The sequence below is a fragment of the Syzygium oleosum genome, unplaced genomic scaffold (genome assembly GCF_021117445.2).
Source record: "Syzygium oleosum isolate NSW1041296 unplaced genomic scaffold, Sole_v2.1 Sole_v2.15, whole genome shotgun sequence".
Classification (NCBI taxonomy): domain Eukaryota; kingdom Viridiplantae; phylum Streptophyta; class Magnoliopsida; order Myrtales; family Myrtaceae; genus Syzygium; species Syzygium oleosum.
In genome coordinates, this window is record NW_026607499.1 from 8,718,125 (window position 1) to 8,742,285 (window position 24,161).

At 41.1% G+C, this 24,161-nt stretch overlaps 3 protein-coding genes across 4 annotated transcripts; 2 read left to right on the forward strand and 1 right to left on the reverse strand.

Annotated features, from left to right (window-relative positions):
- Positions 1-852: 852 nt before the first annotated feature.
- LOC115675568 (CSC1-like protein At1g32090) lies at positions 853-10,396 on the forward strand. The gene is made up of 11 exons (XM_030598291.2): positions 853-1,254; positions 2,473-2,625; positions 2,900-3,035; positions 4,917-5,018; positions 5,189-5,308; positions 5,460-5,540; positions 6,531-6,871; positions 7,516-7,761; positions 8,112-8,436; positions 8,570-8,803; positions 10,004-10,396. Exons 1-11 carry the CDS (start codon positions 941-943, stop codon positions 10,154-10,156), a joined length of 2,205 nt encoding a protein of 734 aa, XP_030454151.2. The 5' UTR covers positions 853-940; the 3' UTR covers positions 10,157-10,396.
- A 4,391-nt stretch (positions 10,397-14,787) lies between these two features.
- Positions 14,788-18,450, forward strand: LOC115675511 (4-coumarate--CoA ligase-like 6). Of its 2 annotated transcripts, XM_030598214.2 has the most exons (6): positions 14,788-15,911; positions 16,326-16,515; positions 16,922-17,067; positions 17,353-17,420; positions 17,793-17,895; positions 18,094-18,450. In XM_030598214.2, the coding sequence occupies exons 1-6, from the start codon at positions 14,877-14,879 to the stop codon at positions 18,205-18,207; spliced, it is 1,656 nt and encodes a 551-aa protein (XP_030454074.2). In that variant the 5' UTR covers positions 14,788-14,876; the 3' UTR covers positions 18,208-18,450. The 2 variants fall into 2 exon arrangements, 1 of the variants encoding a protein (XP_030454074.2); XR_008818078.1 differs by lacking the exon at positions 17,353-17,420 and having other exon boundaries at positions 18,094-18,109.
- Positions 18,451-19,140: 690 nt separating this feature from the next.
- LOC115675513 (phosphoribulokinase, chloroplastic-like) lies at positions 19,141-22,442 on the reverse strand. The gene is made up of 5 exons (XM_030598216.2): positions 21,518-22,442; positions 20,880-20,964; positions 20,691-20,775; positions 20,188-20,432; positions 19,141-19,658 (listed from the first exon to the last, which is right to left on the reverse strand). The coding sequence occupies exons 1-5, from the start codon at positions 22,126-22,128 to the stop codon at positions 19,407-19,409; spliced, it is 1,278 nt and encodes a 425-aa protein (XP_030454076.1). The 5' UTR covers positions 22,129-22,442; the 3' UTR covers positions 19,141-19,406.
- Positions 22,443-24,161: the final 1,719 nt, after the last annotated feature.

The following is a 24,161-nucleotide window of genomic DNA, read 5'->3' on the forward strand; positions in this document are numbered from 1 at the left end:
ACATGACATGTATACGTTAACTTGTGCAAATGATGAACACATTTGTACGCAATTAGTGGTGTCTAACACTTTTAACACATCTCTAAATAATATTAGTAATTTCGCTTCACATTAATCTGAAATGTAATATTGAGGTACTTTTTCTTTATTTTTAATGACTTATGTATTCCTAAACATGTTTGTATTATACCATTTATTCTTTGAAATGGGTGTCATTTTAATTTTGTAAGGTTTTAAGTATAAAAAAATATTTAAATATGAGTATTAAACATGTTATAGCGTGTCTAATCGTGTCGAGTCGAAATAAATGACACGCTCGCACGTAAACCCAAATGTGTCAATTCGCGTCTAAACGATTAAGGGGGGCCAATCTCACGAAGAACGTGATTTTAATAGTGCCATAAATGGATCACCCGTCTATAATACGGAATTAATCATGCTAATATCAAATCTAGTTAATTGCGTATCATGGCAAGCATCTCAATCACGCAAACGGCGCTCGTTTGGTTCCGTTTGTCAAACACTTTTCCACCGCCACTCTGACAAATTGCACCATCCATCCACGGCATTCGTTAGGAGTAGAAATTAGAAAGAAAGGAAATACTTTAGCAAAAAAGAAAAAAGAAAACGAAATAAAATAATTTTTTTTGGCTCCGTAAATAAAATGAAATTAATTGAAAAAAGTGGATCAATATAAATATACGCAAAAGAAAGCAAATATTCTTTCCTTCCCTTCCCTGTTTTCCCTTCACCACCTTCACTTCACCTTGTCCGTGCTCTGCTGCTCCTGCTCCTGCTCCTGCTCTGCTCTACTTCCTTCCTCTGCACCCAATCCCTATTCTCTTCGTCCTACACACACCACATTATCTGCTCTCTCTCTCTCTCTCTAATACACACCCAGACACACCCACAAACGCACGCGCATTCTCTGCTCTCTTCCATGGCCACCCTCCAAGACATAGGCGTGTCGGCATTCATAAACATCCTCACCGCCTTCGCCTTCCTGCTCGCCTTCGCCCTGCTCAGGCTCCAGCCCGTGAACGACCGCGTCTACTTCCCCAAATGGTACCTCGACCGCGCCAGGACGAGCCCCAGGCGCTCCGCCAACTCGGTCGGCAAGTTCGTCAATCTCGACCCCCGGACCTACCTCACTTTCTTGAACTGGATGCCTCAGGCCATGAGGATGAGCGAGGACGAGATTGTCCGCCATGCGGGGCTCGATTCTGCTGCTTTTCTCAGGATTTACACTCTTGGGTATGCTCTAAAATTTTCGCTCTTTCGTTCTTCCAACTTTGTCTTTAGCTCTAGAGGAACGAGAAAACTAGGGGAGCGCTGCTTTTGGCTTTTCCCTTTCTTTTTTTTTTTTTTTTATAATTATTTGGATATTTTCAGCGTTGATTCGCTGAAAGAAACTGTCACGTGTGCTGGAGAATCCTAACAGTCCGTACTTGGGACAGTAGTCATGGAATCTGCATGCTATGCTACGACTGTTTTCTTTCTGGGAACTTGTTTGGTTTCTGGGAGAAGTAGGGCGAGTCTTGTCATTAGCGTGCTTAAAGCAAGCATTTTTGCTCGACCGGCTTGAAAAGTTTCGATCTTTTCCGACATTTTCGTGTTTCCTCTTGCTTTGTTGAGTGCAGTCATGAGTGAGCTTGAGCTACTTCCTCATCTTCATTTTTAAAGTCATCCTTGCTTCGGCTTCTCGTCACATTCGACCTTAATAACAATGTCTATGATCGCACGGTCTTTGACCTCACTTCGTTTCACCCAATCTGAAGCATTCATATGAAATTTCATGTTTTGAGATGCCCCTGTTATGTTCCCGTCATCATGTTGTTTGGGACTTGTGGCTTGCATGTGGCCGTAATTTCTTCATCCTAGAATCTGAGCTCGTGATGGTGCACTTCCCTGATCTTTTTACAAAGTTTTCTCCGCTTTCAAGAATAATTTCTTTCTCCATCTTTTCATGACCTGAGAAATTTTCCCTCTCTCTGCAAAATGATTTTACATTCGTTTTGGCTTTTCTAAAGGTGGTCATGGTGTCTTAGACGAGCATACACACATAGTTGCGTTATGTCCACACATACAGAGATGGATTAGATGATTTATATTCCTATAACAGAGAAAATGGCACTGTTCAATGTGCATCCCCAGTTCTGATGGGGAGGCATGGTTATTCAATCGAGAAGTTGTCTATACCATTTGTGCTCGAAAGCCCAATTGTAAGAGTGGTGGTAAATCCAAAAAGGAAATAAATTAAGCGACGTATATGTTCGTTAACATTTCAAAGCTTTTATTTCCTCTGCTGTAGCAATGTTCCTTTAATTCTCTGCATTTTCTCTAATGGTAATGCAGGTCCTTGGCAAGCGGTGTATCTTCTTTCGCCATAACATGCATGCATTGAACAGACGCTTTCAGACACCTTCGCCTTGAAATATATTCGCATTCTTACATTTTTCTCATATCTGACAGCTTAAAGATTTTTGTGCCGATCACAATCATTGCGCTTCTCATTCTTATTCCGGTCAATGTATCAAATGGAACATTATCCTTTTTGAAGAGAGACTTGGTTATGAGTAACATTGACAAACTCTCTATATCAAATGTCCGTCCTCGATCAATAAGGTAAACCCATGTCTCTTGTATATACAGATAGATGTCTGTGCAAGACCCAACACTATGCATACATGCAGAATATTGTCCCATGTTATTCCTTTCATAGGAGCTAGACAATTGTAGCTGTTCTAATCACCTAATTTTATTTCGCTGTCTTTCCACTTAGAAGGATTTCCTTTTGTTAATTTTGCCTATAGTGCTTTAACGGTAAGCAATTGGGGTAACATTGTGAGTTCTTTATTTATGTATGACATTCTAAGCATCTCACCGGTACCTGTTTCAGGTTCTTCATTCATATAGCATTGGAGTATCTGTTCACCATATGGACTTGTCTCATGCTTTACAAGGAATATGACAATGTAGCATCAATGAGGCTTCATTTCCTGGCTTCACAGGGAAGACATGTTGATCAGTTCACCGTGAGTTGTCTCCAAGTGCATCCACCCTTTTCTTTGTATTTAGTTTTAATTCTTGGACCATGTCATGATCTGCCTTTGTCATTATGCTCTACAATTTGATATTTCTATTGCAATTTGGGCTGAAGACTTCATCTACAATTACATAACACAAACTTAATCCACATTCCATCATTGATAACTAAAGTCTTCTTTGAAGTCTTTAGTTTCAGTCATCTTCTCCCAAAAGTTCCGAACACTTTTCCGTCTCATTCATGAATGAGCAGAACTGGTAGTCTGTAACCTTGATTTATTGAGCTACTTAAGTTTCCAAGCAAAGAAATGTGAGTGGTTTTGACAACGGCGTACGTGGACACATTATGTAACTGTTTGCACCTTATTTTGCATGCAACTACAAATTACTTGACTTCATGTGATCTCCACTATTCTCTAAGCGATTACGATCTCTTCAAGCAAGAAGACCTTATCGTCTATGTGTGCTAAATAAGTCAGTTTATCATGTACATTGCACAAACTGATTTAGCCTTACATGATGATAATTGGCACTCATAGAGCACCATGTTTGAAACAGTTAAAGTTCTCATCTTAAATAGAGATGACCTGATATTTATATAATTTGTTAAAGCTTGGTTTAAGCCGATTTATTATTTTGGGAGATGTAATTTGTGTAGGCTTTGTATCTATCGTAAGCAACCATGATGTGGAAGATGGCTGAATTCTAATTTTCTGATGGCATTTTTTCTGTCACGAGTCGTCAACAAGCTATACTTCCCGGAATTCCACCATTGGATTGGTAATGCATATTATGAACTAGACCAATCAATTGTTGATGCTGCACTTAGGATTGGCCTTGTCTATTCTGGATCTAGCAAGGTTGGACCTTGTCTCTAACATTGACTGCTCTTTTGAATGAGTTAGATTCCACAGGAAGGACAACATGCCTTTCGCAGTATAACCTGGAAAGTCTTTTCTTCTCTAGGGAGTTTTCTTTGGGAAGGTTTTGACCTGTAAATGAGGAGACTCTCTATTAATTTGCTTCGGGCTGCAAGTAAAAGATGCAATTTCATGTATCTTCTCAGTATTGACCTCATCCTTTTCATGCTTTGCTACAGTAATAAGAAGTACGGCAGATACAGATTTTGCACCTTTAATAACTTGGAAGCCCTGGCAAATCGCTTTGTTGGCAGTCACGTGCTACTGACAGTGCCAATAGTCATTTTAAAACTTGTGCCACTTGCAATTATCTTTAACAGTTTGTGAAGAAACTAGCGTACTGCATCTCCTGCTTATTGTTCCAGTAATTATGTCTATTGTGTTGCTGAAAGAATATTTAAGCTAGCGGCTTGCTTACTTATCTTCATTACGTCTCTCTGCGGTTAGAATTTGACATACTGATTACTATTTGTTCAGTTAGCATATGTCAGCTATATGTTGATATGATTTTGCACCTTGTAATTACAATGTGGAAGGTGGGGAATCTTACAGTAATTTTTTTTTATTGTCTCTCTTCATGTAAGTTGCTTCACAGTTTGGATGCTCAAACCATATCTTGATGTTCTCTTGATCTGTCAATTTCCTTCCATCTCATCCAATCTGTGGACTTCTTACTAAAGACAGATCAGATGTAAATGAGAATGTCATGGAGTTGTTAAAGTTGGGAAGGCTTTGACCAATCTGACACTCAGAAAATAGTACTTAAAACGTTAATGGCAATTTGTTAATTGTTTTCCGTAAGGATATGCATAAGTTGGAGGTCTGAGCTGGTCTAGTTCTTGATATAATGGAACTTTACTTGTACAAACTTAATTTCTTGATCAGAAATTAGTAAACTTTGCCACAGTCCTGCTATATGAAAGACTTCTTTTAAACCATACTTTTTTGCAGGTAGTGGTTCGAAATGTGCCTCGTGTTCTTCGCCAGTCAATATCAGATACTGTTGACCATTTCTTTCGAACTAACCACCCAGAGCACTATCTTTGTCACCAAGTAATAATTTTTTTTAGACAGTTCTGTCTATGTTGTTTGTTGACATTTTTTTCAAGCATTTATCTTGTATAAGTCATGGGCATGCCTCCATGGGTAGAGTTGTCTCTTTTTATCTTAAGGTCTTTTCTTCTGTCTGGAGTGATGACCATTTCTGTTTTGCTAAACTCCAGGGCGTGTACAATGCCAATAAATTTGCTGAACTTGTGAGAAAGAGAGACAGTCTTCAGAATTGGCTAGACTATAATCAGCTCAAATTTGAAAGGCATCCGGAGAAGAGACCAACTAAAAAGGTACTTCATAGTTCTTCAAAAATCATCTTCCTAGTGTAATTATTTTGGGTTCTTATCACACACACATGTATTAGCCGTTTCAGTTCTATGAATGACAACTTCTCAATAGTTAGAGCTTGTAAACTAGATAGTCTTGCTCCTTAATTTTCAGAAAGGTTTTTGTGGGCTTTGGGGAGGGCAAGTAGATTCAATTGACTACTACAAGCAGCAGATAAAAGACCTCGAGAAAAGAGTAAGTGATATGTATGTTTTAATCAAGGGAAAATTTCATTTTGGTACCCAAAGTGGGGCCTTTTTCTCAATTTGGTACCCAAAGTGGACATAGTCTCAAATTGGTACCCAAAGTGCCCATTCAGTCTCAATTTGGTACCTGAGTTCGCCGGCCGGTCAAATGCTCACCGGCCGGCAAGAAATTTACTGTTCCGGCTACCGGAACAGTATGAGGTCCCTTGCCATGGCTGTGGCCGCGGAGGGAAGAAGGAAAAAAAAAAAGAAAAGGAAAAGGAAAATAAAAAAACAGAAAAAGGAAAAACGAAAAAGTAGAAAAATACTGTTCCGGTAGCCGGAACAGTATTTTTTCTACTTCCCGACGCATGCAGGGTGCCCTCGCCAGCCCAGGCGAGGGCCGCCCTCGCCCGACGCCGGCGAGGGCGACCCTCGCCAGATCCGGCGAGGGCAACCCTCGCCCTCGCCGGATCTGGTGAGGGTCGGCCCTCGCCCGACGCAGGCGAGGGCGACCCTCGCCAGCCCAGGCGAGGGCGGCCCTCGCCCGACGCCGGTGACCTCCGCCGGCCATGGCTGTGGCCGGCGGAGGGAAGAAGGAAAAAAAAAAGAAAAGGAAAAGGAAAAGAAAAAAAACAGAAAAAGGGAAAAAAAATAAAAAAGTAAAAAAAATACTGTTCCGGTAGCCGGAACAGTAAATTTCTTGCCGGCCGGTGAGCATTTGACCGGCCGGCGAACTCAGGTACCAAATTGAGACTGAATGGGCACTTTGGGTACCAAATTGAGACTGAATGGGCATTTTGGGTACCAATTTGGGACTATGTCCACTTTGGGTACCAAATTGAGAAAAAGGCCCCACTTTGGGTACCAAAATGAAATTTTCCCTTTAATCAATGTGTTTGTTTTCGTTCCTTTATCAATGCTTAGCTCTTCATACATAACCAGTGGCTTTCTGTACTCTTGCATTTTAACACTTGGCTGTTTTCACATTGTATATCAGATGGCCATGGAGAGGCAGAAAGTTGTTAAAGATCCGAAGTCTATCCTGCCAGTTGCCTTTGTGTCCTTCAATTCACGTTGGGGCGCGGCAGTTTGTGCACAGACACAACAAAGCAAGAATCCAACCCAATGGTTGACCAACTGGGCCCCAGAACCCCGTGATGTTTACTGGAAGAACTTAGCCATACCATTCTTTTCACTGAGCATTCGGAGACTTGTGATATCCTTGGCAGTCTTTGCTCTGGTGTTCTTTTACATGATACCAATTGCTTTTGTCCAATCTCTTGCCAACTTGGATGGACTTGAAAAAGTTGCTCCTTTCCTCAGGCCAATGATAGAACTGTAAGTGAAGTAATCATATTCTTCAAATTTTAAATGAATAAGAAAGGAATAAAATTCTTCTTTGTGGACGCTCTTGCAAAATACAGAATTCTTCTTTCTTTACCTTATTCTGAAGTGTGCACGATATTCCTTTGATAACCTAGGGATATGTCAAGCAAACAACTAAGATTTGATTTCTTGTGAACTTTGTATAATAGAGAAGTATTAGTGAGAATCGTATATTGCATTTGGAAAAATCTCAACTTTTGAAGACTTTGATCTTGTTGCTCGTGCACTCTGCATCCTTATGACTCTGGCAATTCTGTTTCTGCTCTTGTCGTTCTCCGCCATTTGTATTTGCAGTTTAAAAGTGTCCTTGCCTGCCATTCCTTGTTGTATATTTGGAGATTTTGCAACTAATGTATCAACAATTTAAAAGTTGCAGTAGTTTCTTTACTTAATTCATATCAATTCCTTGGTGCTTGATCCTCCAGTTTTCAATTGCAACCGATGCTTTGATTTTCTTCACTTCAATATGAACTTTGTATTGCATGTAAGATGGAAATGATCGGAGATTTGGTCATTTTCAGGAGGAGACAAAGTCAATATGGTCTCATGTTCTATCTCTTTGTCTCACCTTGAAATCATTGTTCTTGCAAATGCAGGAAATTCATCAAGTCATTCCTACAAGGTTTCCTCCCCGGTCTTGCTCTCAAAATCTTTTTGTACCTTCTTCCTAAAGTTTTGATGCTAATGTCAAAAATTGAGGGACACATATCGTTGTCAATGTTGGAGAGGAAAACAGCATCAAAGTTCTACTTTTTCATGTTGGTGAATGTCTTTCTGGGAAGTATAGTGACTGGAACAGCTTTTGAGCAGCTCTATGCTTTTCTTCATCAAGCACCTACGCAGTACGACTTCTTATCCTTATGAATGGAGGCTTCTCTTTTTATTCCTGAATTTCTTTGATTCACAATTTCCAATTCGATGCCTTCACATTGAAATGGGTCGAAATGGTTAATGTCTATACTCTTCAGCTTATCGAGGCTTTCCTATATGGGTTTTTCCCCCTGAAGCACATATATTTAGTGACATCTAACCAAATATACTTTTTGTAACGTCATCATAATTGATATCTGCTGTACAAGTTCTGTATTTGGATGAGTTGAGTTCACCATTCTGTACCATCGACATGTTGAATTACTTCACAACACGCATTCTCCTTTATCCCCCAATTTATGTGTGCTGTGAACCTTTGCAGGATTCCTAGAACCATTGGGGTGTCAATACCTATGAAGGCCACTTTCTTCATCACATACATAATGGTGGACGGATGGGCTGGCATTGCCGGCGAAATTCTCCGTTTAAAGCCATTGATTATATTCCATCTCAAGAATATGTTTTTGGTAAAGACAGAGAGAGACAGGGAGAAGGCGATGAAACCTGGAAGCGTGGATTTTCCAGAGACTCTCCCTAGTCTTCAACTTTACTTTCTTTTGGGGATCGTTTATGCTGTGGTTACTCCGATTCTTCTGCCATTCATACTAGTCTTTTTTGCTTTTGCATATCTAGTATACCGTCATCAGGTCAGTTAACTGACTCAATATTGTTTTTTCTATGTGCAATCCTTTAGTCTTGACGGACCATTTTTATGTGATGTCGGGAAAGTTCACTTACATTTGATATGTTTTGGCTTCCTCTGATGGTTAATTTTGGCAGATAATTAATGTCTACAATCAACGCTACGAGAGTGCTGCAGCATTCTGGCCACACGTTCATAGTCGGATAATTGCTGGCTTACTAATATCTCAGCTTCTTTTGTTGGGGTTGCTCAGTACTAAAAAGGCTGCTAACTCCACTCCTCTGCTTGTTATTTTACCGATACTTACACTGTCCTTTCACAAGTACTGCAAACATCGATTTGAGCCAGCTTTCGGAAAGTATCCACTGGAGGTAAATTTCTATGATTTTGAAACTTTCGTTATGAATCCTTGATGTTCATTTATCCAAGCTTGTTTGAGATACTTCTTTCATTGACTATTCAATTAGCATCCCTTGAACATGTTGTGGGTGTGGCAAATTCTTGTGTTGGTTGGGCTTCCTGAACCAGATCCAATTCCAATAACCGAAATAAACTATTGCTCCATGGTTATTGATGTTGCATATCAGGGTAAATAAGCTAAAGAAAGAAAAAAATTACCGAAGATCAATATGTTGCATTTTAAGAAGTGAGCTAGTCTTACAGGGCCTAAAAATTGCCTACGTAAGGTGGGTTTCTTGTCATTAACAAAAGGGCTTGCCTTTCACTTACTGGCAGTTGTTTCCACAGGCAGAACCTAAAAGCACTGATGATTGTGGCTATCAATGTGCACTGTAAACCATTACCCCCGTTAAGAGTTTTAGGGTCATAGCCATTTGTCAACTTTCCCTATAGTATTCTTAGGATAGAATATTCGCATTCCTCCTATTGGGCCCTTTGTAACTTGAGCGCTTATACATCTTTTTTTTTTTGGTCTTTCAGTAACACATTATCTTGTAATAATTAGAAATTGACAGTATCCTCCTCACCATGAGCTGATAGATTTTGTTTACATCGTTAAAATGTAGATTTCACTGTACAAGGGTTTTTTCATTGCAATGGAATAGCTTGCAACATAGTATTGCACTATTATCGTAGTACAGGAGAGGTCTAGTCAACTAGGAACCCTGATAAAATTTGTGGTGAATGGCTATTTTCACTGGTGTCAGAAGTACTAGGATATCAATTGAAAATAAGAAAGGTACCGGGATCACTTCACAAATGACCCGAGGGATTGTGCTCTCATCCTCAAGGAAAATAGGGGCATTGTGGGATTTGGAGTGGTATTTTTCTCATTGTGGTTATTGTGCTTATTTACGTCATTGGTTTGCCTAACAGAATGATGAGTCGAAGGTTCACGGTTAAAAGTCCGACATAGTGTACTTGACCCAAAAAATTATCCATCGAAAGAAAAGACCTGGTGCTGAGCTCTTTTCACTTGGCCAACATCCTTTGAGGTCTTCAGCATGATTATCATGGATAATTATGCAGATTGTCCACTCGCTGTCGCAACCTACATCTTTCGCATCTTTATGAATGTGGTTTTAGCCATACGTTTCTCCTTTTCCCCGCAGGAAGCCATGGCTAAAGACATAGCAGAACCGGAGGCAGAACTGGGCCTAAACTTGAAGGCTTACTTAGCCGATGCCTACTTACACCCGATTTTCCGGTCCTTTGAAGCGGAGGAAGAGGAGTTAGTTGAGGTCCCATTACATCAATTGCCATGAGACGGATCCCCCTCGTATAATTTCTCTCCATACAAGGCCGAGGGCTATCATTGACGGGTTCTACAGATGAAGTCTAACCGATTGTTTCAAGAAGAACTCGACATCCGTCATCGCTTATTTGGATGATAGATTGTCGCGCTTTTTTTCATGTTGCTTGTTTACTAATTTATTAGTCTCTCTGTCATATGTATGATGCAAATAGTTTGCAATATCTTCTGGAGATAAATTTACTTTGACTCAGCTTCCTCTTCTTCTGATTTTTTTCTTGGGACTCGGTTAATTTTCTTGGTGAGGTTTGGTCAGGTGATGGTCCATCCTCACTTGTACCTAGAGGCCCCCAGAAAAAAAATGTGGAAGAGGGGTTAGTCTATTTTGCTGCGAGGGCATCGCATGCCCTTACAATTTAAAACCGTTGGATCGACAATACTTAATCTCAGCTATTGATGATTGACGGCTGAAATTCACAGCAGGTGATTCAAATGGTCATATAATCCATGGGCATCATGCCATCTCGGCGGGATAGTATCTGGTGGGCCGCCCGGCCTACCCGGGGAAGTGATGAGGTTTTTGTTGATACAAAGTTCTCCCTATAACTAAAGTACAAATAGCCCTAGTTTGGTCTCTGTCCATTGTGTTGTGTTTGGTGCAGTTGACCCAGCTGGACAAAGCAAAAGATACATATGTAAATAATCCTTTCTATCTTCAAACTTAGCAGATCTATATGAGGAAATGTCCCATCAATAGTGATATTGAAAGTTGTCTTCCGCATTCAACAATGAATTGGATAGAAGATCGATTGATTTTCATAAAGAGTTGATCAGTTGATCCTCTTCATCCGAAGCCTGTTCAAGAAGTACTAGCATAGGCTTAGCCGAGTATTTAACTGTACAAGTGATGGATCTTCATTCTTCTTCTGTTCATGAAAAAAAAATGTACTTCTTGTATGAATGCAATATAGAAGAAGAATTTCAAAAGACTGCAATGAGGTGGAGGAAGCAAACCCAAAATGGGGAAATTCAGGTCCACAAAGTAAAGATCTTCATATTTTCTTTCTAAAATTAGAGTGCATTGTCAATCCCAAGCATCTTCCATCGTGCTTGCGGTTATAGAACCATTAAGCGAGTTCTTTTTCCTCAAATAGGGGCACTTTTTGGACTTCATTAAACCAATGGGGGCACTTTTAAAGTATTTCCTTTGGAGGGTACTCCATTTTCAAACGGCTCTAATTTGCCAAAATCGATTCAATTTAGTCCTGCGCATGTTATCTTTTCTTATCCTAGTACCCTTATCTCGAAAAAAGCCTTGGATCTAAAGTCCTTTGCACTTACGTAAAAGTTTTTTCCCAAATGTTCTCCCCAACGCACCCTAATAAACACTGAAGGGTCAAAACTCCTAGCCGGGTATTGACTGATCCTAGATCTACGTCGGCTTATAAAGTATACCAAGGAAAAAAGAACTCCGATGGGGAACTGGAATCCCACGTTGGAAGCGTGGGGTCCTTGCACGATGGGAGCCAATTCATAATAAAGTCATTAATTCAGTATTGTAAGACATAAGATCAATCTAATTTACTCATTTGGAGGGTGGAATTCCTGCATGACGAGAGCCCAATTCGTTATAAAGTCCAATATATCGAGGATATGAAGTCACCAACTCATTCATTGTTGTACATAATGGAGTTTACTAATTTAGCGTTTGTTGCATCAGCTCAGATTAACAGTGGAGAAGAAGTTTCAGGACCACCATCTTTTCTTTTTGCGTGCATATATGTAGTGTATTTTTAACAGGAAGAATGGCTTTTGACAAAATTAGGATGTTTGCTTGCTTTCTTTAGCTCAATTCCTCTTTAGGTACTTTTTTGTGCCTTCTGTTTATGGGTTTCCTTCCCAGTGGTTGACGTAATAAATAACCAAGTCCTCCTCATGCCTTTCTTAACCACGTTTTGCTCACTCGAAATGACGAGGTGTGCGTATCAAAAGCAAAGCACTCTGTTCCGTAGAGGAGATGGGATTGAGAGTAAATGAATGTGAACGAACGAATCAACCTGGCATCCACGTCAATGGATCGGTAATCTGCGAATCTGGCGAATTTTAAAGAAAAGAAAACTTCATTTGGTAAGTAGACTTCATAAGCTCATAGATTTACTCATTTTTTTAGTTGCTTACAATCACGAATACACTAGCACTGTTGCCAAATTAGCATATACCGGCACTGTCGGATGCAAGTCGTTTGTTGATCGGTCCGTGCTATTGTGATCAAATATTGGTTTGTGGTCGATCAGTCCGAAGTGGTAGCTTGTCCGTCTAGATTAAGCATCGGTGGTATGTCCTCGGTTGCCCTCATTATGTCCCGAGTGGTTCTTGGTCGTTCCACAGCCCGGCCTCTGTGGCCACCCATTGAAACCCTTCCCCATCGATCCTTCATCATCGGCAGTCGCCATAGACCATAAATCAGTCTTGGGTCGTAATCGATCTGTCTTCATTTTGTACAGTCGTTCGTGGAACACTGTTGGCGAGTCCAAAGCGATGCCTATCTATCCTGGATCAACCCCACTAAAAAATCTATTACATTTTTCATTACATATGTGAATATTTAGTCATGGTTTGTTTATTCCTTATCCCCAAAATCCTATTTCAATATGATCCAAAAAGATATTGAATTCAAAATATAGGGCAAATCCTCGTTACTAATGGAATCAAATGATCTCTAGATTGATTAGATCCTTTCAATTAGCTAGAATCCGTTACTTGAAGGAAATTAGATATTGTAGAATCATATTGAATATTTGACGATACATTCCGTAGCCGATCCTTGTTTACCAACCACACATTGTCAAGCTCAAGTCACAACTCAAACTCTTATATTTGTGGATGCTCAAAATAATTTTTCTCTGTGTTTGGCCATGAACAAACATGAAGTTTGTCGAGTAATTTTTGACATTAAGTTTCGGGATACTAATAAATAATTTAATCCTTCATCTGTCAACTATTTCAATCCCACTTGGGGACTAATTGAGCTAGCTCACCTCCTTGTCAAGATTGAGCGTTTAGCCGTTTACATATCAGTGCGTGGTCCCTACACTTAGGCAATGCTTACACTTTTCAAATGAATAAATTTAACTTCGAGATTGATCATACACGACTGGAATTAATGACTCAGAGGCTCACAATTGAAACCTAATTGGAGTATAGTTGAGTCAATTTGTGCACTCCATGTATTTAAATCAAGTCGAGCTCAAACCTAATGCTATATTTAAGCGGCTTGCTAGCCTAATTAAGCATTTAAGTTGGGTTTATATTACATGTGTGAATAAACTAAGTTGAATTTTATACTACAAACTACATCATATCAGATAATACCTTAATTGCATTGCTAGTACGTGCCTTTTTTTTTTTTTTTTCTAGAATAGCTTAAGACTCTTACTTCATTGACCTCACTGGCAAATAATTATAAGGGCGTCTTGTAATTTCTCCCATAGCAAACGATCTTTCAATAAGGTTTCACAAACTAAAACAAAAAAACAAATCAATCCTTCAGGCTTGCCTAGAAGTGTCATGGCCTTCTAGGATCCACGAGGACGAATTCTTTGGTCGTAACGCAGTTATAACAAGGTAAGTTCCGTTGTCATTTTAATACAAGGTATCGCAACCCTAAGGGCCTGGCATGGTTGGATAAGCGATGGGCTCGAGCGAGTGTCGTCTTTTCTTGAGTTCGTTCCCTTCTACCCGTCGCATGATACCAATTTCCGTAGTCACCTGCATGGTCAAAGCCGGGACTTACATGGGTCACAGGCTTGCGGGGTATTTATAGATTTCAGGGGATTAGTAGGCGAAGCCTAAATACACTCCGTTGCTTAAAAAAGGAAAAATGACACAAACAGTCCATGAACTCTTGTTCAATATGCAATTTAATCTCGGAACTTTTAATTTGTTCAATGTAATCCCTGAACTTTAGCCTAATATTCAATTTGATCCTTGAACTTTTAATTTATTCTATGTGGTCCCTGGACTTTTAGTACATGTTCAATCTAATCCCTGAACTATATGAAAATATTCAATGTAGTCCTTCTATTAATTCACGTTTAGGGACTACATTGAACGTTTTCATATAGTTTAGGGACTAAATTGAACACGTACTAAAAGTCCAGGGACCACATTAAACAGATTAAAAGTTCAGGGATCAAATTGAACATTAGGCTAAAATTCATGGACTACATTGAATAAATTAAAAGTTCAGGGACCAAATTGCATATTGAACCAAAGTTCACGAACTATTTGTGTCATTACCTCTTTAAAAAAAAAAAAAAAGTGTCGCGGCATAGCCTGGCAATTTCAATCGAGAAAGTATCTATCAGTTCAGTAAAATCGCCCAAAAAAAAAAGGAAAAAATATTCAGTTTTTCGAATCCCCATAAATCGTGTATATACTATATAGGTATAATTGTAGATTCGGATTAATGTTGCGGTTCCTTTTTTTACGGCAGGTAACCAAGCGACTCAGCAAAAGAAGCCTAACAAACAAATCTTAGCCGCCTCCAATGGCTGGCTCGCATTTCCTGCACGACAAACCTTGCACCGCAGCCTCCTCCTCCTCCTCGTCTCCCCTGCTTCTCTGTTCTTCTTCTTCTTCCCCTTCTCCTTCTCCTCTGTCTTTGTCAGTGCACGCACAGGCGCAAGCAAACAAACAAACACATCCCTCGCACTTTCTCTGTAACCGCCAGCATGCAGACCAGCCCACGAGCGACGCGCCCTCCTCGCTGGTTCTCGCCGGCCACCGGCATCTACTGCAGCAAGCACCCCCCCGTCGATCTTCCTTCCGACCCAGTGGGCGACGTCGTTTCCTACCTCTTCTCTCGCGCCCACGACGGCGGCTCCACCGCCCTCGTCGATTCTCCGTCCGGGTCGTCCTTGTCCTTCTCGGAGCTCCGCGCTCTCGTCCGGTGCATGGCTTCGGGGATTCGCAGCATGGGCGTCTCGCGGGGAGACGTCGTCCTGCTCCAATTGCCCAACTCCGTCTACCACCCCGTCGTCTTCTTGGGCGTCCTGTTCTCTGGCGGGGTCGTCACCACCGCGAACCCGCTGAGCAGCGTGTCCGAGACCAAGCGACAGATTTCGGACTGCAACGCGCGTCTCGCTTTCGCTTCGTCCGACAAGTGCGAGATGTTGAAGGCATTGGGTGTTCCAGCCATTGCTGTGCCAGGGGATGTATCTTCTGGTTCTAGAGATTGCGAGTTTGCGGATTTTCGCATGCTTTTGTCGAGAAAATTTGAATCTTTCAAGCGGCCCGTCGTGAAGCAGCAAGATACGGCGGCGATAGTGTACTCATCCGGCACTACGGGCGTGAGCAAAGGGGTCGTGCTCACACATGGGAATTTCATCGCCATGTGCGAGCTCTTCGTGAGGTTCGAAGCCTCTCAGTACGAGTACCCGAGTTCCGAGAACGTGTATTTGGCTGTCCTGCCGATGTTCCACATATATGGCATGTCGCTCTTTGTCTTGGGACTGTTATCGTTGGGGTCTACTGTGGTTGTGATGAGGAGGTTCGATCCCAACGAGGTGGTCAAGGCCATTGATACGTATGGAGTCACCCATTTCCCTGTGGTTCCGCCAATATTGACTGCTCTGACCAGGACTGTGAAGTGTGCCCGTGGAAGTGGCTTGAGGAGCTTGAAGCAGGTCTCTTGCGGGGCTGCTGCTCTCAGCAGGAAGAGCATTGAGGACTTTGTTCAGACTTTTCCTCATGTTGACTTCATTCAGGTAGGGATGATGAAACTTGCATTACTCTTATTGTTTTCTTGGTTCTACATCTGTGCCTTGCTCAGTCAAGTCTACTAGTTTCTTTTCATTCCCAGGACATGCTAATTTCCCTGTTTCTGCTCTGCGAGCAATAAACTAAAGTTTAGGAATTTTTTTTTTCTTTTTTTGGGTTTTCTTAGCATTCATTTGATCTGCAGACATTAGACAGCAGTTGAAACACTGACATATGTTGGAAGTCTTGACTTCTTTTACCCCTTTTCCAATCACTTTTAAGATGGAAAAAATTAATTCTGAGTTGATTGAATTTGAACTTTTCATGGCATCACTTGAGGAACGACGTTAATTGTATGTCGGGGGATTGCAAGGATTTCTGCAGTTTAGGAATGTCCAGCCATTGATTATGCTGGTTGGCAGGGTTATGGCATGACCGAGTCAACTGCAGTTGGAACCCGAGGCTTCAACACGGAGAAGTGTCGAAGATATTCTTCCATTGGACTTTTGGCTCCAAATATGCAAGCCAAGGTGTTGGACCCCAAGACTGGATCCTTCTTGCCTCCAGGCTGTAGTGGCGAGCTTTTGTTACGAGGACCTGCAATCATGAAAGGTAAAATTATCTCTCTTTTTTCGTTTTTGAATTTCTCATTGGACTTTCAAGCAGGTAGTAAGAAATTCTTTTTGCTAGATTTGTTTTAACTTCTGGAAAAGAACCACGTGCACACTAATGTGCTCGAATTACTTTCCAACTGCAGTACTGTCTGTTTATTAGGTGCATAAATCTGTGTCATAGGTTGCGTATGACCTCCGTGCTTAGAATATCCTTCTAGTGTTTTCTTTACTTCTTTCTGGCTTTTGGGGATTCCATAATTGTGCTAGATTTGTTGGCGTTTCAGTTAAAGAAGTATTTTCACCTAATTTTCCTGCAAAGCAAAGGGTATGCAGGGTGTATGTGCATGTATCACTTCCTATTTCCTTTTAAAGTAAGATATTCAAAGCTGCCTACAATTTTTCAGGGTACTTGAATAATGTTGATGCAACTAGCTTGACGATCGATGAGGATGGTTGGCTACATACCGGAGATATTGTTCATTTTGATCAGGATGGATTTTTACATATACTCGATCGAGTGAAAGAGATTATAAAGTACAAGGGCTTTCAGGTAAGAGCTTGACAGTTAATGTTAATGGTTGTCACAAATTTGCTGAAATATTGCTTTTCCCAGTGGCTTCTTTGAGATAGGTCATATCTCTGCATTATGCTGAAATTTGAAAATGGTGCTACAGTTTATATCTTTTCTTCATCTCAATATATCAAAAGGAGATTATTACAGAACATGAATTCTTAAGAGATTATCAATTGCAATAAGCAATTACATGCTCTTTGACAAACTTATTTTTTCTTATAATACTAGCTAACTTCATGTGACATCTTGTGTTGCCAACAGATTGCTCCTGCTGATCTGGAGGCTGCATTAATTACCCATCCTGACATTGTTGATGTTGCAGTAACAGGGTAAGCGAGACTTCAATGCGGCCCCCTCCCCCACAAAAAAAATAAAAATAAAAATTTAGCCTTGCTAATTTGGACAAGAAAATTGAGGGCGGAGTCAGTTCCTTTCCTGTGGTATAGATTTTGAGAGTGAGAAAATGCATACTCAGAAGCATCTCAGTTATCTCGCAGCTGAATTGTCTAAATATTTTGTTTCTGGGAATTAATATAGTTAAAAAAGATCAAAGAACCAATCCATCTTTGCTATGAAATATGTCTATAACTGGAGCAAAGTTTAATCATATGCTGTTTTAGTCGAATTTCTTTAAATGTCTTATTTTTCTTGTGTTGTTGATCTAGTGATGTGCTGTTACTTATTTTCTTTGTACCATACAGTGCCCTTGATGAAGAATCGGGTGAGATACCGGTGGCATTCATTGTCAGGAGAATCGGAAGCAATATTTCTGAGGAAGCTGCCATGGACTACTTAGCTGCACAGGTTTTTCATCAAGTTAATTAGATGTCATCTCGCATGCACACATCACAAATTAAACATTTCCCAAGTTATGTCACTTAGAAAAGATAATAGCAGTATGAAATGGTTTTAATGTGTTAAACACACATGACAGGCTTTTTTCGTCTTTCTTGATGATCAAATGAACTAAGCTTTTCAACATACGCTTCTTTGTGCTTCTAGGTTGCTCCCTACAAGAAAGTGAGGAAGGTAGTTTTTACCAGTTCAATTCCGAAATCAGCTGCTGGAAAGATTCTTCGGAGGGAACTCAAGAAGTCGTTGACTTCTAGAATGTGAGGGCCGGATTTTTCTGGCTCTGATTCCTGAGATGATAGCTGAGCAAAATAAGAGTATGTAATTCATTTCAATTTTGATCAGTCCTCTAATAAATCGCGGTTCTATTATGATAGCGGCAAAAGATGAGTAGAGAATTCTGTGTTACACAAATTACATATCGTTTCATTTTCATGGAATAGGTGGCTTTAATATTAGCTATTGAGTGTCCGTTCACTATGTAGAAAGGTTATTATACTTTTTCTACTAGTTTTCCATTGATCTTTCTGAAGGTTTTTTGTATGTAGTGTCCCTGCTTAATGGCAATTATATAGTAAACTTGAGAGAGTTATATCTCTGTGCTTGTATTTTTTTGTAACAGACAACATGTGGCATCATCATCTTTGAAAATAGTGATCCATAAAAATTTTTGTCGAGCATACAGGAAGCGAGCTGTCTCATTTTAGATGCTTTGTGTTTTCCTTTTAACCGTAGTGCATGCCTCATTATTTTTCCTCACCTGCTTGATTTTGTTGTTGCCCCTTGGCATATTTAACTGATTTGGATGATAGAAGTACAGGCAGTTTTCATTTGCTGTCTGGAGTTAATGGCCATTAGTCAATTTATAGACATGATTTGCCAATATTCTCTCTAGATGATTTCTTATTTGTGTTAGAATTTCATAATGGTCTAGGACCTGCCATATCTTCTCTACATCTCCGGCTGACTTTCTCTTACATTATGGACATGGCAAAATTATGCACTTTGTTATGCTAGTTCTGGTGACAATCTGTATACGAGTGACGAACAGTTATTACCGTTTGTATTAAGGTCAAAGTTAAGTTAAGAATGATGACTTGACAAGGTCTGTCACAATTCCTCTGTTTCGAACAGTGTGATAGATTTTTTTTCCTTCTCTGGACGGTCATAGATAACGCAAGTTTGTCGCATATAATGCACCGTCTATCTACTAATTGCTTTCCTAATAATATATGATCTTCTGCTATTATTCCTCTATGTTACAAATTGGATTGAAATTACATGGGGGAGAAGTAAGTACACCCCGAGTGCTCTCCTCTACTCGGGTCGTAGCATGAAGGAAAAAAAATTGGGTGATGAGGTAAAGAAAAAAATAAGAAGAGAAAAAATAGTAAAGGAGAAAATAGGGGTTGAGGAACTAAGATCAATGTGGGCGATATTGTTTTCCTGCCTTGTAGAAAGTTTCAAGCTTTTGCTGCTTCCAATGGAGCACCAGTTTTGGTGGCAGCTATTTGTTCAAAGAGGTCTCTGATCTTCAAGCCAATGATGGTTTGGAAGAGGCCTGTGCCATTGTTGCTCCCAGGGAAATCAGAGTGCTTGAGCATTTGCTGGGTGGTCTCTCCATAGAACTTGGTGGAGATGTTGCTGAGATGGCTCTCCACATATATCAACTCATCTAGTCTGTCAAATTGCCCATCCATCTCCAACACAGACACCTGCAATTAGAGAGAAAAAAAAAAAGGTTTTGACGATGAGTCAAAACAGATGGATAAAAAAGAAAAGAGTCTACAATGAAAATTTATAGAGCTGGCAGTGATGCTAATAAAAGGACAAATCTAACGGAAGTTTCCAAATTGATGGTGACTGATTTAGAGGTAAAACAAAATGAAATGGTCTTGTTCACCCTGCTTCTTTTTCTCTGTATATTCTTTGTACTAAACATATATATTCTCGAGAGAGAGAGAGACAGACACAGACGCAGACGCAGACAGGCAGACATTTCTAGGGAGGGAGAATGGAACCATCGCTAGATACGATTCATTCATTCTATGAATGAGAAAAACTTAGAAAATGACGATCTCATAATGGACAACATACAGAATGCACGGCCTCGATACGTTTTCTTTACTCTTATTGGCTGAGTCTACCGTGCGACAATTGGTAAGCAGTGATATTACGAAACCTAGTCGATGGATTCTTAGTTTTGGAAAAAACATGAAGAAACATGTGGAAGCAAATGATTACCTCATGGCCAAAGTAAGTGTCAGGGCCGTAGAAGAACTTGATGCCCGGGTAAGAGCAGGTGAGTTTCCTTCCACAAGGGACCCATGAGATTGTTGAGCCCTCATCAAAGAGGTAAACCGGTTTGAAGTACTTCACTCCTTCCTTCATTATCAGTCTCACTCTCAACACCTTCCCTCCGTTGTCATCAGGAATGAGTTGGGTTGGCAACACTTCAATCACTGCATCTGCATATTGCTTTTGTGGATCTGCAAGTTTCGAAAAAGAGAAATTAAAAAAATGCAAAGAATGCTGAAGAGTTTATAATAACTTTGCCTTTCCCCTTTAATGGAAAAAGACAAGCATGATATCTACACGGATTATGGACACTAATATTGATGTCCCGTATGAATTTATTCATAGTATGCAAATATGGCATAGTATCAGCACTAGCATGAAAACAAAAGTTCAAAGTAATTATTTTTCGAGGAAATTTAATCATCGAAAAAATGGGTTTTATCTTTTACCTATATAAGCATCAAAGTCCGGCTTTCTGGCCTCAATGCTAGCTTTGATGCTTTCAAGACTGTGTCCTCTCTCAGCCATGTCTCTCTGCAATTTTTGTCAAGTTTTTATCAGAATATGAGTCGAGCATTCTCATTCTCAGGCTGTTTATCGTGAGAGGCACAATTCAGAGATTAGCAGATTCGTGTTACCTGAATCTTCCAAGCAAACTTCACCTCATTGCTGATGTCCAAGTAAATACTGAAGTCCAGCAAGTTCCTTACACGTTGGTCAAACCTGCAAAATCCCCAATTTTTTCACAAAGATCAAATTAAGGGGTCTAGACTCAACGAGTGGTCAAGCTAAGCTGTTCAATATGCCAAGCCCATGAAGAAAGTTCTTTTATGCTTCCAGATCAAAGATTGTCAATTCCCAGTACTTTCATGGAAAGACATGGGCCCGTGTAGGGCCCAGCTATTAAAGAAGAATGACAATTCCTCAACCACAAAATGCAGCTTAAATATCAGCTCCTAAAATCTATTGCTAAAATGTAATCAGTAAAAACCGAAGATTGGGAGGCATACCATATCCTTGATCTCCAAAGAGGAGGACATAGCTTAACTATCAATCCCATACAGATGGACCCAAATGAAGATTGATTTCATCTACGACATCGATTGTACCATCAGCCTACCTAATATTTTCGTCGGTCTGTCCTGAAAAACTCTTTATCTACTCATAAAATCTTATTCTGAATTGGTTACTCCCTAAGAACTTGTCCACATGTAACCCCAATTTGAAGAAATCTTCTTTCTCAACGACATAATGTAGAGAGAGACAAGTAACATACATTGGGTGCAAGCCCTCCATGACGAGGATCTTGGGCGGCACGATGAGCTCCGGTGGGTCGAGGAGGCCGGTGACGTGGTTGTAGATTGGCTTCTCGACTGCCTTTCCTTCCTTAAGCGCCTTGACCTGCTCGTACATCAGGTCAAAGTCGTTGGCGCGTGGGTGGAGTGCAGTGACACCATTTTCCTTCCTCCCTGTCCTGTCCAGGGCGTGGTAGTCATCCAGGCATATCACGGTTGTTGTGTCACTAATGAGGGTGTTGGAGTCCGGGTTCCCGCCCTTCGGTGGCTCGGCCGCCCCTCCGAAAACGCTTGTGAGCCTCCTCATGAAGGTGCTCTTCCCGCACCCCGAGTCGGCAGCCAGGCCGATCACCAGTGTGTTGCCGCCGCTGCCACCGGCTGCCGAGCGAATGACCACACAGGGTGATGACGGGTGGCTCTGGAAGATTTCCCCTCTTCTCTTGGCCATCATGGGTCTATTGCCATGAGTGCAGAAAAGGACCTGCTTCTGGTGGAAGCCTAAGCTTCCGAATTGGGTGGCTTTTGATGGTGTTGCGATTGATGAGCATGCGGGGTTGAGTGACTGGGTTGTGTGGAATGTGCACACTGCCATATCTTGAATATGACACGATGATGTTTCTCTTTGCCCTTCTCTAAGGAAATTTTGGCAGTGATGAATATGACCGGGATGGAGAGAGAGAAGGGCAAGAGAGAGGGACCGAAGATTTATAATGTGTGTTGAGGCAAATGGAGGGAATCAGCTTGTTTTCTCGGACAGTGCATGAGATGGGTTTTGCTTCTTTCTGCTGCTTTCTGTGATCCAAGAAACTGAAACCGGAGGTGGTTAAGGTTGATGGGAAAACGTAGGCAGATTTCGAGAGGTAATACATAAAAAACAAAACAAAGGGTCTTTTTTTTTTTTTTGTGTTGATGATGAAGTGTGATATGTCTTTTAGCTTATGGGATTCTGTGACGACCCCTAGTTTTGGACAAATTGGGAGGTGATTTTGAGGTGGTAACGGGAGGAGGGCATGGATGTCCTAAGAAATCCATGGACAATGGGGAAAACCGTCATAAAATGATTAGTGAAACGCAAGGCAGTACTAATCTCGTTTCTTCTTCTTCTTCTTCTTTCCTTCTTCTATTTTTCACCTTTTCTCTGTTTGGGAGAAGGGATGGGTGTGTCGATGAGGTGATGGCAATGTTTCTCTTTCTGCGATTGAGCACAGGGCATGGATTGGAGAATCCATGGCGGCTATTCGTTTCGGTTTGGGATATTCGGGACGCCACGTGGCATCGAGGGGGTGGGACAATTGGAGATGAGGGGTGGAAGTGGAATGGAGATGCATTATTAGAGAAAAGCATCATAACACGAATTTTCAGATTTTGAGTTGATTTGTAAATGCGTAAGATTAGATATATACACGTTAATTTATGCGTAATAAATGGCACGATGGACATGCTTTCATTATCTTTCGAACACAACCCACTTGTTATTAATAAGTATTTGCGATATGTCACATCACTTAGTATATCAATTTTAATAAACCTAGCATCACTTTAACGGATCTTAACGGATTACACGATGAATAAGTACTTCATTTGAGAATATGCATATGTGGCATCCCGAAACTTCATCGATTCGTGTAACGAACAAAGTGAGCAAATGAATGATGTGATGAGAACGTTCATCCATGGAAGTTTAGAAGTGCCAACTTCAGAAATTTTGGATACCACCACCTCACCGTCTCGTTACCCCTCCCTTCACTTCCCCTTGTTTCCCACGCATGCCACCTTGTGCTGCCCTTACCCCCGTCCCACATGCTCTCTTTCCTTCCCCTTCTCACGCCAGCAGCCCACCACCATATCACCCCCAACGTCACTATCCCTCCTCCTGCTCACGCAATCAGCCTCCCCATGCAACACCACCCTGCCCCTCAAGCCACCTGCCCCTACTTCCTTCTTTCTCTTGCCACCTGCCCAGTTCCTTCCCCTTGGCCGCCACCTGCCCAGCCGCTGCATCTCCTTCCCCCCACGTCCTCCACTAGCTCCCCAAAAACCACAAACAGCAGGCCACATCCCTCTTTTCCCTCTCGTTCCCCTCTTCCCCTTCTCTTTTCCTTTCATTTATCTCACTCGGACAGCCCCTCGCTCAATCGCTCATCTTCACTCAGTTCTTCACGGCCCCAACCGCTCATCCCGCTCGCCCGGCCACCACGTCACACCGCACGGTCGTTCGCTGCACCACCCACACAAACGCCGGTCGACCGACGAGAATTCGCGGAAATTCCGAACGTCAATAGACAAGGAGATGATACTCATTTCTAAGCCTTCCAATCTTTCCTACAACCTTGATTTTCTAGCTGCTTTTGCTAGAATTGAGTTGTAGATTCAATTTGGTGGCTTGCATGTATGGTTCTTGATGTTTATTGTGCATGAATGAATATGATCAGACCTGAAAATGAAGTGCATGTGTGTTCTTGAGTTCCAAATGGGTGTTGCATGTCTATTCAAGTTGCTGGATATGAGTTTTGTTGAATCAAATTTGGTAGTTTTCCCATTCAGACTCAATTCTTGCTCTTGTTTTGGAAAACCCAGATTCGGGTCCTCTGTACCTCTTCGTTTTGTTATTTTTGTGGAGAATTT

Coding starts and splice junctions, on each gene's coding strand:
- LOC115675568 (XM_030598291.2), top strand. CDS start 941: ATGGCCACCCTCCAAGACATAGGCGTGTCGGCATTCATAAACATCCTC. Junction 2,626..2,899: donor GTCCGTCCTCGATCAATAAG/GTAAACCCATGT, acceptor TACCTGTTTCAG/GTTCTTCATTCATATAGCAT. Junction 3,036..4,916: donor GACATGTTGATCAGTTCACC/GTGAGTTGTCTC, acceptor ACTTTTTTGCAG/GTAGTGGTTCGAAATGTGCC.
- LOC115675513 (XM_030598216.2), bottom strand. CDS start 22,128: ATGGCAGTGTGCACATTCCACACAACCCAGTCACTCAACCCCGCATGC. Junction 20,965..21,517: donor ATGGAGGGCTTGCACCCAAT/GTATGTTACTTG, acceptor GGGATTTTGCAG/GTTTGACCAACGTGTAAGGA. Junction 19,659..20,187: donor ACACTTACTTTGGCCATGAG/GTAATCATTTGC, acceptor CTCTAATTGCAG/GTGTCTGTGTTGGAGATGGA.
- LOC115675511 (XM_030598214.2), top strand. CDS start 14,877: ATGCAGACCAGCCCACGAGCGACGCGCCCTCCTCGCTGGTTCTCGCCG. Junction 17,068..17,352: donor TAAAGTACAAGGGCTTTCAG/GTAAGAGCTTGA, acceptor TGTTGCCAACAG/ATTGCTCCTGCTGATCTGGA. Junction 17,421..17,792: donor GTTGATGTTGCAGTAACAGG/GTAAGCGAGACT, acceptor TGTACCATACAG/TGCCCTTGATGAAGAATCGG.